We start from the raw sequence: 14,069 nt of genomic DNA on the forward strand, positions 1-14,069 counted from the left end.
CTTTTGTTTTTCGTACAATTATCTGCAAACTCTGTGTGCTGTTGTGCACGCACGGTCAAAGTCACTCAGATCCCCATTCTGACATTTGGTCTAAAAACAGCTGAACCTCTTGACCATGTCTGCATGCTTTCACGCATTTAGTTTCTGCCTCATGATTGGCTGATTAAATATTAAGGCGAAGTTAAACGAAACACTTCGCCTTTCGGTAAAAATGCAAAACTTCTACAACACAGAGCACCAGGATGTGCAATAGTTTTAATAGATTGCGTCCTCGGTCAAACCATTTTTTGGGAAATAAAAAAATATATATATCTTTGTCTATGCGCCTGTGGAAAAAAGAATTGGACGTCAGAAGAAAGTAGCATAGAATGATCAAAAAATAGGTTTCATCAAATCATATCAGCTGGCGAAACAGCTCGAAAGCGGGACTCGTTATTACCCCTTTAAGAGATCTATTCCAACTCCAACAGCGCCATCTCCTGGCACAACAAGGAACTTACAAAACTCAATGAATGACTGGATGAATGGGGTTTCTTTTTCTTCTGGTAAAAATTCAAATAATCGCGCACAGAACAGAAAGATCAAATTTGCACATATAAATAAAAAGCTAAGAAAGGAAAATGCGGACCGTCCCTGGGTGGGCTCGAACCACCAACCTTTCGGTTAACAGCCGAACGCGCTAACCGATTGCGCCACAGAGACAATCTGGCAACCAGGCTCGCCGTAAATCCTAATAAGCTTGCAGACAGCATATTCTACATTATATTAAAATGCCCCGTTATAGAACGGTGAGTATTTTACTTTGTCGCAACGCAATCACGTTATCGTTATTTTTAAAACATACATTTATACTGATTTATGACTTTTTTTCTCAAATATATAATAATAAGTTTATTAGCCGAAATAGCTCAGTTGGGAGAGCGTTAGACTGAAGATCTAAAGGTCCCTGGTTCGATCCCGGGTTTCGGCAAACCTGGTCTTTTAACCAATTACATGAGATATTGAGGGACCATCAGAATACCACGTAGAAACAGATTCGAACTTTTCTAGAAGTGTTTTTGGGTACGAAGTGAAGTCCATAAAATATATACTTTTAAGTAAGTCAACCTAAAACGCGACGGCACTATTACCGATATATCATTATGTTGGGTTGCGAGACTATCGGTTTTTATGATGTGGTTTATCGTGCTTGCCTTAATTTAGCTCTAACGCTCAGAGCTAATTTAGCTAGCTAGCTAACGTTACTGAACTTTCAGTCGTAACGGTAAAGCGTATTTGCGGAGTTGCCTGAGGAAGTAGAGTCTTTGCTGTGCTTTCTCGAGACAGTGGTTGCAGTTGGTTTCCCATCTAAGATTCTAACTGACGTAGGTTCCGAGGAATTTGAAGGAGTTGGAGATGGTGATGGTGTTGTTATTCATGAGGATGGGTGGTTTGTTCTGATTGTTCCTCCTGAAATCTGTTATGGTCTCCTGGGTTTCCTTGGTGTTCAGGACCAGCTCATTGTCCAACTTACTGCTCTTTCAAGCTCCTCACGCTACACCGTTTCGTCTTCCTCTGATCGGAGGCCAAGGATTGTTGCATCATCTGCATACTTTAGGATCTTGACAGAGTTGCTGTGAGACTGGAAGTCATTGCTGAAGAGGAGGAAGATGAAGATGACCGGACGCGGCCCTGAGGTGTGCCCACCCAAGGGTGAATAAGATTGCGCGCAGGATAGTTGATGCTTCAGCAAAGCACCGACAAGGTTAAACATGCGCTGGAAATGAGCAACACATCCACTTCTAACTCACAGGAGCCATTTTACGTCTGCAAAGCCCCATCTCCCTTATTAAGCCCCTCCCCTCCGGACCTGATTGGTCTTCCCTCTAGAAAGTGCCTGGCCCCATGCCCTGGTCACTCAAAGGCCTGTATCTGTGGCCGTGGTCCACCAGTCTGCTTCCTTACACCCTGCTCAATCAGCCAATGACAGCCTGGAGCAGAGATCTGACCAATGACAGCCTGGAGCAGAGATCTGACCAATGACAGCCTGGAGCCGAGATCTGACCAATGACAGCCTGGAGCAGAGATCTGACCAATGACAGCCTGGAGCCGAGATCTGACCAATGACAGCCTGCAGCAGAGATCTGACCAATGACAGCCTGGAGCAGAGATCTGACCAATGACAGCCCAGGGAGCAGGAGAGAGATCCTATGCACAGCAGGTGCAGGCCTAGGAGAGCATCCCTCAGCAGTGAGCATCTCTTCTGCTGGCTGCGTAACACACCAACAGATCAGGCGTGTTCTGATGCCCCGGCATTAGGAAGGTGCTCAGCGTCAACAGGAACTGGTTGGGTTGTTTGCAATGTACCGGTTGGGTTGTAGCTGCACATGCACACACACACAAACACTCACACACACACACACACACACACATACAAACACACACAGATACACACAGGTTCACAACACATATCAGCCTGAAATGGGGGCATAAATAGTATCAGGGAGATCCACCAAGAACAGGACACAACAAAACGGCACAACCGACAAACCGACCAACCGACAAACAAACCCCAGGAACGAACCCCAGCAGTGTGACAGAGATCAGCTTCCTGTCTCGGAGGGAAGTGACCCGTTAGCAGGACTAGGCCCTATCAGAGCGGGTGTAACAACATACCCCTCTGAGAGGGCGTGTCTGTCAACGTGCGGGCTGGGTGACCCCAATCCGTCACCTGAGCACCAGGTATGCACCCCCCCTGAGTGTGATAGCAGCCCAGCAGTTTGTTTCTCTCCCTCCCCCCCTCTCTAGCTCTCCCTCTCTCCCTCCCCCCCTCTCTACCTCTCCCTCTCTCCCTCTTTACCTCCCTCCCCCTCTCTATCTCTCTTTTTCTGTGTATTGAGGATGTGGGGAAAGGGAAAAGGCGTTCAGCACGAACCCCGCAAAATATTTCGGCCCCGGAAACCTCCACCAGCCCGCGCTCAGCCAGGGCCCCAGGGGGCGGGGCCCCCCCCTCAGCACTACGGAGGACGGATCAGCCCCACCGCGGCGGTCCAAACACCTTGGATCTCCCCCATCACAGGTGAGCCCAGAGCTCCGTACAGCACCTGAGGGTGGCAGGGCTGATCTGGGATCAGGTATGCCTTTTGGCTCATAATGGATATGACTGTGGCAGGGCAGGGAAACCTGATCCTAGATCACGGCTCTGAGACGGTTTATGGGTATTGGGGTGCCTTGTTTCGTGATTTTATTGTAATTTTAGGTACGATGTCTGATTACATGATTTCTGCAGTAAAGGTCCATTATTTAATGGCTATTCACATCATTTCCTTGGTCCACTGTTAATAAGAAATATACAGCAGGCAGTTGTGGCGGTTTTTGGAGTATAAATGGGCATAGCTTTTACATTACTTTATTGGCATTTGGCAGACGCTCTTATCCAGAGCGACGTACAACAAAGTGCATACCCATAACCAGGGATAAGTTCGCTGAAAAGACCCTAGATGGAAGTACAATTTCAACTACTAGCTGAGACCGATATTGAGAGTAGAGCGGGGTAAAGTAATTACGCGTTGATCAGAGCTCATGATTAAGCTCATAAGGAAGGGGGTTGTTAAAATAAATCAGTTTAATGAACACAGTTTAATGAACACAGTCTGGACAAACTGTGGCACTAAAGGAGACCTGTTCTGTTTCTGAGTAGGTACTGCGACTGCGCTAAGGGACAAATCTGCTAAGATCCTTTTCGGCACGTGCAGACTGGCGGTGCGGAATAGCGATTATATGATCCGCACTGTCCCGTACACCTGAAGTACACCTGAAAAGAAACGTGAGCCTTAGTTTGTCAGTGCTCGATCGCGTCGTGTGCGAGAGTTACCCGAGAGCAGTGCACCACCGCTCTCCCGCAAAGACCCGTCACACACACTAACAATGTCGCCACAACCCCCCCACGCCTGCTGGACCAAGCTCTATTCATTGACGTAATGCAAATAAACCTGTGTATGAGGCGCATGATATTTCGGTACATTTAAGCATACATTAATATATCGATTTTAACAGTCCACAAAGTTAGTGCACCAGTGTCATTTTTGAAACAGTATAATTGCAAATGTATAATTTAAATCGAGTCTAGGTCCTGCCTAAAACTCATAAAGGAATTCTGGAAGTGAAGATATGTTAAAGCGCGCGTCTTACAACTATCAGTGTTTACATTGTTGACAGCGTCAGGACCGCTGATTGGTTGACGGAGTATAAGCCTTAGCAACGTGTCCTTGTGTATAGCGATCGGGCACATGGTTACACATTGATATCCCTATAAGATGTTTATAATAGCTCCCCAAGTCTGTAGAAAAGAACAGCCGTCGATACCCGGAGGATAGTGCTGAAAACAAATGTAAATGCATCAAGCAAAACCTACCAAGAAAAACACAATTCACAACCTTGGACAGAGAGACGTGGAAAGACGCGCTCCCGTTCTTGCAGTTCCCTACTTTTCTCGCGACATGGGAATTGGTTTTGGAGCGCTTGTTGTAGTCTGTCATTAATGGCCATGGCGCGCGATTTTCGACGGATTTCTACAGCGTCAGCCGTAGAGTGGTCACCGACTTTGTTTAAAATGACAGACGCGGATTCGACAGAATCCTGTGAGTTTATAAAAGGTAAATTAAACGAAACTAAAGTCTGAAGTTATTCAACAATGTAGTATGGTAGCCTCTGTACTGTCTGGCCTGTTTTTATTAGTCGAAAGCACCAATTGCTCACTTGAGAATTGCTCGACGAGGCTATACATTTTTCAATTACCCTTTTTTCGTTGGCGTATTCGTCTCCCATTATTATGTGTCTTTTCCCACAGATCGACTGTATTTTGCAACTCTGAGAAGCAAGCCTAAAAGCACCTTTAACACACACTATTTCTGCACGGATGACGAATTTGTCTATGAAAAGTAAGTATAACAAAAATCTCTTCCATCTCTCGTCCCACACACCACGTTAATTGTGCAGCTCGGAGCAGCAGAACAGTGATGCAGCATCAGGGTGGCTGCGGCGCTGTTGGAAACGCAGGGATTTTATAGACCCTACTGACTACTTCAGCGCCCGATCCACATTCACGGCAGAGAGGAAGGGCTTCAGCAGGTGGGATTATCCCTGCCACAACATCGCCCCCTTCTGGCCATACACGTAAAGCAGTCTACCCTTTTAATCTAGTTCTGTCCTGAAACGGTTAGTTTCGTTTCGTCAAATTTCAGTTATTCGTTGTTGAATTATTTCAGTGTTCATATCAGGTCTTAAGGAACATTATTCTGCTTATTGTGTTTCAGCTTTTGTGCAGATTTTGGCCCTCTCCACCTGGCGATGATATACAGGTACTGCTGTAAACTCAACAAAAAAATGAAAGTAAGTTTTGTATTGGACACATTCGTTCTAATAATTGATTATATATATATATATATATATATATATATATATATATATATACACACACATTTCTGGCTTCTGGCATTGTTCTTTAAATATTTTTTGCAGTCCTTTTCACTGTCCAAAAAGAGGATTGTTCATTATACCAGCTGTAACCCCCAGAAGAGGTCCAACGGTGCTGTTTTAATCGGTGCCTACTCTGTGAGTATATTTTCCTTCCTCTCATCTCTCTCCTTCTCTTTTTTTACCTTCTCCATCTGGGTGATATGGGTGTTTGATAACTGTTTTAATTAAGTAAATTAAATGATAATTGAAAAAATGTTTTGTGTTTACTCAGGATCCTTTTGTCTAATATTACATTTTGTCGAAAGACGTGAAACCACTCTGTGTGACAAATCAAGAATCCGGAGGGGGCAAATTGAGGGCAGGGTACCTGTGTGTCTGACCTTGTTCCTGCCCAGGTGATCTGCCTGAAGAAGACCCCAGAGGAGGCTCACGGAGCCCTGCTGTCAGGGGCAGGAGCGTCCTACCTTCCGTTCAGGTGAGCGGTGGAACCAGGTATAGCACACTGAATACACAACCACCACTGCACCAGTGTGTACAGACCACACACTGCACCAGTGTGTACAGACCACGCACTGCACCAGTGTGTACAGACCACGCACTGCACCAGTGTGTAAAGACCACACACTGCACCATAGTGTCTACAGACCACACACTGCACCAGTGTGTACAGACCACGCACTGCACCAGTGTGTACAGACCACACACTGCACCATAGTGTCTACAGACCACGCACTGCACCAGTGTGTACAGACCACACACTGCACCATAGTGTCTACAGACCACGCACTGCACCAGTGTGTACAGACCACACACTGCACCATAGTGTCTACAGACCACACACTGCACCAGTGTGTACAGACCACACACTGCACCAGTGTGTACAGACCACGCACTGCACCAGTGTGTACAGACCACACACTGCACCATAGTGTCTACAGACCACGCACTGCATCAGTGTGTACAGACCATGCACTGCATCAGTGTGTACAGACCACTACTGCACCAGTGTGTACAGACCACCACTGCACCAGTGTCTACAGACCACACACTGCACCAGTGTCTACAGACCACACACTGCACCAGTGTGTACAGACCACGCACTGCACCAGTGTGTACAGACCACGCACTGCACCAGTGTCTACAGACCACGCACTGCATCAGTGTGTACAGACCACACACTGCACCATAGTGTGTTCAGAATGTGATCAGCCAGGGCTTATGAGGTTAGGGCTTTAGAAATAAAATACAAAGTAATAATAGCTGTGCTCACCTGTACAGCCCAGGTGTGTAGCTGTGTTCCCCTGTACAGACCAGGTGTGTAGCTGTGCTCACCTGTACAGACCAGGTGTGTAGCTGTGCTCACCTGTACAGCCCAGGTGTGTAGCTGTGTTCATGGCTTCTGTCTGAAGTGAGTGTTTGTAGTGCCCCAGGAGATACAGGAACATAAAACAGACTGTGTTTGTTGCTGCAATTCCTCTTTTGACTGTTAGAAGTCTGAAATTAGCTATTGTACCTTTAAGCCATCAGTATATCCCCTAAGCCCTCCCATGCCTCTCTCTCAGGGACGCCTCAGTGGGAATCAGCACGTACAGTCTGACAGTGCTGCAGTGCCTGCAGGGTATCTGTAAGGTGAGAGCTCCGTGTTTTTAACGCTCATTTAGAGCAGCCGTCCTCAAGATCTGTACATAGAACACAGAACTCTACACACAGACAACGGAACCCTCATTAGAACCTGTTCCCTCCTGCAGGCTCTGCAGTACGGGTTCTTTGACTTCGGGACGTTTGACGTGAACGAGTACGAGCACTACGAGGTGAGTGGACGTGTTCCCTCTCAGCTTACAGAGTTCTACAGAGTTCTACACAGTTCTACACAGTTCTACACTGTTCTACAGAGTTCTACACAGTTCTAAAGAGTTCTAAAGAGTTCTACACAGTTCTACAGAGTTCTAAAGAGTTCTACCCAGTTCATACAGTTCTACAGAGTTCTAAAGAGTTCTACCCAGTTCATACAGTTCTACAGAGTTCCAAAGAGTTCTACCCAGTTCATACAGTTCTACAGTGTTCTAAAGAGTTCTACCCAGTTCATTCAGTTCTACAGAGTTCTAGAGTTCTACCAAGTTCATACAGTTCTACAGAGTTCTAAAGAGTTCTACCCAGTTCATACAGTTCTACAGAGTTCTAAAGAGTTCTACCCAGTTCATACAGTTCTACAGAGTTCTACAGAGTTATAAAGAGTTCTACACAGTTCTCCAGTGACGGATGATGACTGAATGCAGTCTGTTAAACTGTATCCCTTCTCCTCCTCCCTTTCCCTCCCTCTCTCTCTCTCTCTCCCCCTCTTCTGTCCCCCCTCCATCAGCGTGTGGAGAACGGTGATTTTAACTGGATTGTTCCCCAGAAGCTTCTGGCCTTCAGTGGACCCCACTCAAAGAGTAAAACACTCAACGGTAAGGGGGGGGGGCGGTATAAAATATATAAAAATCATAAACAAGAAGCATTTTATTCTGATTATCTGTGAAAATATACAATGTACATATTTGAGATTGGCAGTTGATACATTTATTTTTACCCGTGTGTAAAACATCAGAGTGTTTTAGCCCTGGATGGGGCATTTGGAACAACAGCATACTGTACGTATTCTGAAATGTCTCAGTGGATCTCTGTAAGCAGGGTCTAAGCCAGCGCTATTCAACTCCACGTCCAAAGCAGGTAAAATAATGAGTGAAATCAGGTGGTGTAGGGTTGAGAAGCGCTGGTGAAAATGGTAAAGACTGTAATAGATGGAAAAGCCGGGGACCATTATACGAACCGGGCCGTGTCATTGCTCAGCTGAAGAGTGACAGGAGGTGTAATCTGGGGCGGCCTGTAGCGTAGTGGTTAAGGTAAATGACTGGGACACACAAGGTCGGTGGTTCTAATCCTGGTGTAGCCACAATAAGATCCGCACAGCCGTTGGGCCCTTGAGCAAGGCCCTTAACCCTGCATTGCTCCAGGGGAGGATTGTCTCCTGCTTAGTCTAATCAACTGTACGTCACTCTGGATAAGAGCGTCTGTCAAATGCCAATAATGTAATGTAATCTGCCCCGCCCCGCCCCGTTGCCCAGGTTACCCCCTGCACTCCCCGGAGGCGTACTTCCCGTATTTCCGCCGGCACCACGTCACCGCCGTGGTGAGGCTCAACAGGAAGTGGTACGACGCGCGGCGCTTTGCGGGCGCCGGGTTCCAGCACTTCCACCTGTACGTCGAGGACGGCGGCACGCCCAGCGACCTCATCACCCGCCGCTTCCTCCACGTGTGCGAGACCGCGGCCGGGGCGGTCGCCGTGCACTGCAGAGGTGTGTCCCGCCACCAGGGGGCAGCGCTGCCTCAGCTCTGAGTGCACTGCTGGGGTCTGACCACCAGGGGGCAGCGCTGCCTCAGCTCTGAGTGCACTGCTGGGGTCTGACCACCAGGGGGCAGCGCTGCCTCAGCTCTGAGTGCACTGCTGGGGTCTGACCACCAGGGGGCACTCAGCTCTGAGTGCACTGCAGGGGTCTGACCACCAGGGGGCAGCGCTGCCTCAGCTCTGAGTGCACTGCAGGGGTCTGACCACCAGGGGGCAGCGCTGCCTCAGCTCTGAGTGCACTGCAGGGGTCTGACCACCAGGGGGCAGCGCTGCCTCAGCTCTGAGTGCACTGCTGGGGTCTGACCACCAGGGGGCAGCGCTGCCTCAGCTCTGAGTGCACCGCAGGGGTCTGACCACCAGGGGGCAGCGCTGCCTCAGCTCTGAGTGCACTGCAGGGGTCTGACCACCAGGGGGCAGCGCTGCCTCAGCTCTGAGTGCACTGCAGGGGTCTGACCACCAGGGGGCACTCAGCTCTGAGTGCACTGCTGGGGTCTGACCACCAGGGGGCAGCGCTGCCTCAGCTCTGAGTGCACTGCTGGGGTCTGACCACCAGGGGGCAGCGCTGCCTCAGCTATGAGTGCACCGCAGGGGTCTGACCACCAGGGGGCAGCGCTGCCTCAGCTCTGAGTGCACTGCTGGGGTCTGACCACCAGGGGGCAGCACTGCCTCAGCTCTGAGTGCACTGCTGGGGTCTGACCACCAGGGGGCAGTGCTGCCTCAGCTCTGAGTGCAGCCCTTGGGGATACACTGTAGAAAGGGGAGTCAGACTCCAGTGAGGCACTGTGCGTTAGTCCTGCACTTAAAATCTTGTAAATGAGTTGTGAGTCAAACAGTGACCGATGTTGATTGAATGCAGCCCGTAGTTCAGCAGTTTGGTTTAAATGGGGCTGAATGCTGTCAGTGTGGCTCATCCTGCCGCTCACAGGACATACAGCCACAGGGCTGCAGTTAAAATCTTATTTTTTGTGGAAAATATTTGCTTGTTTTTAGGTACTGTTGGCTTTTCTTACTCCACTAAATTACTAAATACCTCCATTGGCAAATGAGTAGAGAAATGTATCACCTTATTTATATATATGAATATATTTGAGTCTCCTTTTTAATATAAAAAATATATAATTAAGATTCTAAATCGAAATAGAAGACATAGTAGTTATTATCAGAAGTTATTATAGCACAGAAGGTGCCATGGGGGGGGGGTCTGTATATGGGACAGTCATGTCCTCTCACTGACCACTTTATTAGGTATTTATTGGATTTAACTTTGACCAGTCTGGCCATTTCCCTGTGATATCTCTCCATTCAGATCAGCAGTTTCTGAGATACTCAAACAACCCTGTCTGCCACCAACAATCATTCCAAGGTCACTTAGATCTCCCCATTAGATTAGATCCCACATAGATTTTCCCCATTCTGATGGTTGATGTGAACATTAACTGAAGCTCCTGAACCGTATCTACATGATTGTATGCACTGCACTGCACTCCACCCAGTTGGCTGATTAGATAATCGCATGAATAAGTGGGTGTAATAAAGTAAAAATGTTCCTAATAAAGTGCTTGGCGAGTTTCTGTCTGCCCAGTAGACTGCCCCACACATCTGCTCAGTTTCTCCGTCCTTAAGAGGTAATGGTTAGACAATCCGCAAAGTACACTGTTGTGTGTTCATTCTGGATACATACTGAGCTCATGAAGACCCTGTGGACAGAGTTCCAGGCAGAGTGTGTGTTAGTAGTAGTAGTAGGTACTTTATTGTCCCCGTGGGGAAATTAGTTTTCGGTAGAAAAACATTGTTGGTGGTGTTACATAAAAACAGGCACAGCACATAGAGACAGACATATAACATCAACAGATCAGATCTGAAGAGTTAGAGTGTGTGTTCGTTCTCACCCACCGCTCTCCCCCCCAGCGGGACTGGGCCGCACTGGCACTCTGATTGGCTGCTATCTGATGAAGCATTTCCGCTTCACCGCGGGCGAAGCCATCGCCTGGATACGGATCTGCCGGCCTGGCTCCGTCATCGGGCCCCAGCAGAACTTTCTGGAAGAGTGAGTGTGTGTGTGAGTCTCTCCCGCGTGTGTGTGTGAGTCTCGCTCGCGTGTGTGTGTGTGTGTGAGTCTCTCCCGCGTGTGTGTGTGTATGTGAGTCTCGCCCGCGTGTGTGTGTGTGTGAGTCTCTCCCGCGTGTGTGTGTGTATGTGAGTCTCGCCCGCGTGTGTGTGTGTGTATGTGAGTCTCGCCCGCGTGTGTGTGTGAGTCTCGCCCGCGTGTGTGTGTGTGTGAGTCTCGCCCGCGTGTGTGTGTGTGTGTGTGAGTCTCTCCCGCGTGTGTGTGTGTATGTGAGTCTCTCGTGTGTGTGTGTGTATGTGAGTCTCGCTCGCGTGTGTGTGTGTGTGAGTCTCGCCCGCGTGTGTGACATATGACAGGTCACTGAAAGGTCAGAGGTTACAGAGAGGTCAGAGGTCATGCAGGGGTGCATGATCACATTATTTATGTCGTATGAAAGGTACCGCAGGAAAGGGACAGGGAAAGGAAAGGGTATGATACATCAGGAAACAATGGGATTAAACAATACACAATTAATCAAACACAATAAAGCAATATAATAGAATAAACTAGATCTCTCCCCCTCTCTCTCTCCTTCTCCCTTCCTTCTCTCTCTCTCTCCCCCTCCCTCTCTCTCCCCCTTTCTCTCTCTCTCTCTCTCTCTCTCTCTCTCTCTCCCTCTCTCTCTCTCTCTCTCTCTCTCTCTCTCTCTCCCTCTCTCTCTGTAGAAAGCAGGCGTGGCTGTGGTCCCAGGGGGATGTGGGGCGCTCCCGGCTGAGGCAGCAGTCAGAGAGGGGCTTTTCCCGCCTCATGTCTGGGGTGGGCGGGCTCTCCCTCAGCCCCGCCCTCCTGCACCAATCCTGCGACTCGGGCCACGCCCAGGAGGTGAGACATCAGCATCAGCGAAAAGTACCTTTTAATTCACCACAGACAATCAGGAAGCAGCTGGTGGGGCCTTCTCTGACCTGCCAGTGAGAGGAGCCTAGCTGTCACAGGGCTCACCTGCGCGAGACGCTCCGTACTCTACGCTCTCTCTCGCCCCCTGCAGGGCAGGCGCGGTTACGACAGCGTGATTCTCACTCAGGGAGATGGGCGGCTGTCGCGAAAGGGCTGTGGGAAGACCGGGGCCTCCAGGTACTGCGTGTGTGTTGTGTGTGTGTGTGTGTGTGTGTGTGTGTGTGTGTGCGTGTGTGTTTGTGTCAGAGTGCAGTGCTGTTGTAATGTTGTTGTAGCATTGTTGTAATGTTGTTGTAATGCTGTTGTAACATTGTAAAGTTGTTGGGACATTGCTGTTATGTTGTAACGTTGTTGTAGCGTTGTTGTAATGTCATTGTAAAGCTCTGTTGGTCTGTCTCCGTCAGGCTGGATGATGTGAAAATACAAACCAGGTCCCAGAGTTTAAACAGGTATTTACCTAACCTTCTATATCTGTGTGTGTGTGTGTGTGTGTACTTGTGTGTATGTGTGTATGTATCTCTGTGGTCTCTAAGTATGGTAGTTCTGAGTTAGTTCAGAGACCCCACCTCCCTCATCACTCACAGCTGATGACTTTGTCTCCTTCTTTGAAAAGAAGGTAGATGCCATTCGCAATTCCTTCTCCCCACCCTCTCCCCCTGCTGACCCTCCTACCTTCCCCAACTCCCTATCCTCCTTTTCTCCCCTCTCTGACTCTGACACTTTGAAACTCCTTACATCCCACCACCCGACCACCTGTCCTCTTGACCCCATCCCCTCTCCCCTTCTACAATCTATCTCTAATGACATTCTCTAATGACATTGGCTGATATCTCTGCGTGGATGACTTCCCACCACCTGAAGCTTAACCTTGCCAAGACTGAGCTTCTCGACATCCCTGCTAAGTCCTCAACAATCAGTGAGAGGTCGATTGCCGGAGAGGACTTAGTGGTTTCCTCCTCCCGTACGGCAAAGAATCTTGGGGTGACTCTTGATAACTGCCTCACCCTGGCTCCACAAGTATCCTCCACTGCCAGAACCTGCAGGTTCTTTCTGTATAATATACGCCGTATCCGTCATCTCCTGACTGAGAAAGCCACCCAGCTCCTAGTCCAGGCGCTCGTCATTTCCCGCCTGGATTACTGCAACTCCCTCCTAGCCGGTCTCCCAGCGTGTGCCATCAAGCCCCTCCAGCTGGTCCAGAATGCTGCAGCCCGCCTGATCACCAGTCAGCCCAGGTCGGCTCATGTCACCGAACTCCTCATTGGCCTCCACTGGCTTCCTATTGCCGCACGCATCTGATTGAAGGCCCTAGTGTTGGCATTTCAGGCTGCTAAGGGGACTGCCCCACCTTACATACAATCCTTGATCACTCCCTACTCCCCAGCTAGACCACTCCGGTCTGCCAGCTCTGGTCGCCTTATGGTTCCCTCTCTATGAGCACCTGGCGGTCGAGCTGCACGTTCACGCCTGTTTTCCGTTCTGGTTCCTCAGTGGTGGAATGACTTGCCTACCACTGTCAGGACAGCAGAATCCCTCCCCCTATTTCGACGGAGACTAAAAACACACCTTTTCAAACTGTATCTTAGTCCTCCCTCCTTATCCCCCCCCCCCCTTCTGATATCCCTCTTGTCTAACTCCCCAAAAAAACTGCACTTACGATGACTGTATTTCTTGTTTAGAACAGCACTTCATGTGTATTTTAGTAGTTATGGATGTGATGCTTTGGCTTGTGGAAGAACCTATGCACTTGTAAATCGCTTTGGATTAAAAGCGTCTGCCAAATGACTAAAATGTAAAATGTAAAATGTTATGGTCCCTGGGCATGGTGGCCGTTTGCTGTGATCTCTAAGAGCAGTTGCCGTTAGTGACAGTCTCTAAGCGCAGTGTGTGTGTGTGGGGGGGGGGGTCCTCTCTTCCAGTCAGAAGGGTCGCATGGGGAGCCCCACCCCTCCCCCCAGGGGCTCCAGGGCTGGCTCCGCCCCCAACTCCCAAAGGACCACCTTCACTGCATCAGCATCCGCCCTACGCAGGTAAACCCCGCCTACACTCCTCCTTTACCATCCCTCCATCCTCCCCCTGTAAACCCCTCTACACTCCTCCTTTACCATCCCTCCATCCTCCCCCTGTAAACCCACACATCAGTGTGTGTGCCTGCGAAAGTGTGTGTGAGCGAGAGGGGGAGAAAGCGTGTGATCGTACAGGACGTGTATGTGTGTGTGAGTGTGT

General features: G+C 49.1%; 1 protein-coding gene and 1 non-coding gene across 2 annotated transcripts; one reads left to right on the top strand and one right to left on the bottom strand.

The window, feature by feature from the left end:
* Window positions 1-628: 628 nt before the first annotated feature.
* On the bottom strand, window positions 629-702 carry trnan-guu (transfer RNA asparagine (anticodon GUU)). Its single transcript has one exon. It is a non-coding gene; the product is annotated as a tRNA-Asn (tRNA).
* Window positions 703-4,591: 3,889 nt separating this feature from the next.
* LOC133129001 (dual specificity protein phosphatase CDC14AB-like) lies at window positions 4,592-13,721 on the top strand. The gene is made up of 13 exons (XM_061242805.1): window positions 4,592-4,634; window positions 4,829-4,919; window positions 5,295-5,370; window positions 5,500-5,592; window positions 5,853-5,932; window positions 7,020-7,086; window positions 7,206-7,268; window positions 7,817-7,904; window positions 8,562-8,792; window positions 10,751-10,889; window positions 11,615-11,771; window positions 11,935-12,020; window positions 13,694-13,721. Exons 1-13 carry the CDS (start codon window positions 4,592-4,594, stop codon window positions 13,719-13,721), a joined length of 1,242 nt encoding a protein of 413 aa, XP_061098789.1.
* Window positions 13,722-14,069: the final 348 nt, after the last annotated feature.

The sequence above is a fragment of the Conger conger genome, chromosome 5 (genome assembly GCF_963514075.1).
Source record: "Conger conger chromosome 5, fConCon1.1, whole genome shotgun sequence".
NCBI lineage: Eukaryota > Metazoa > Chordata > Actinopteri > Anguilliformes > Congridae > Conger > Conger conger.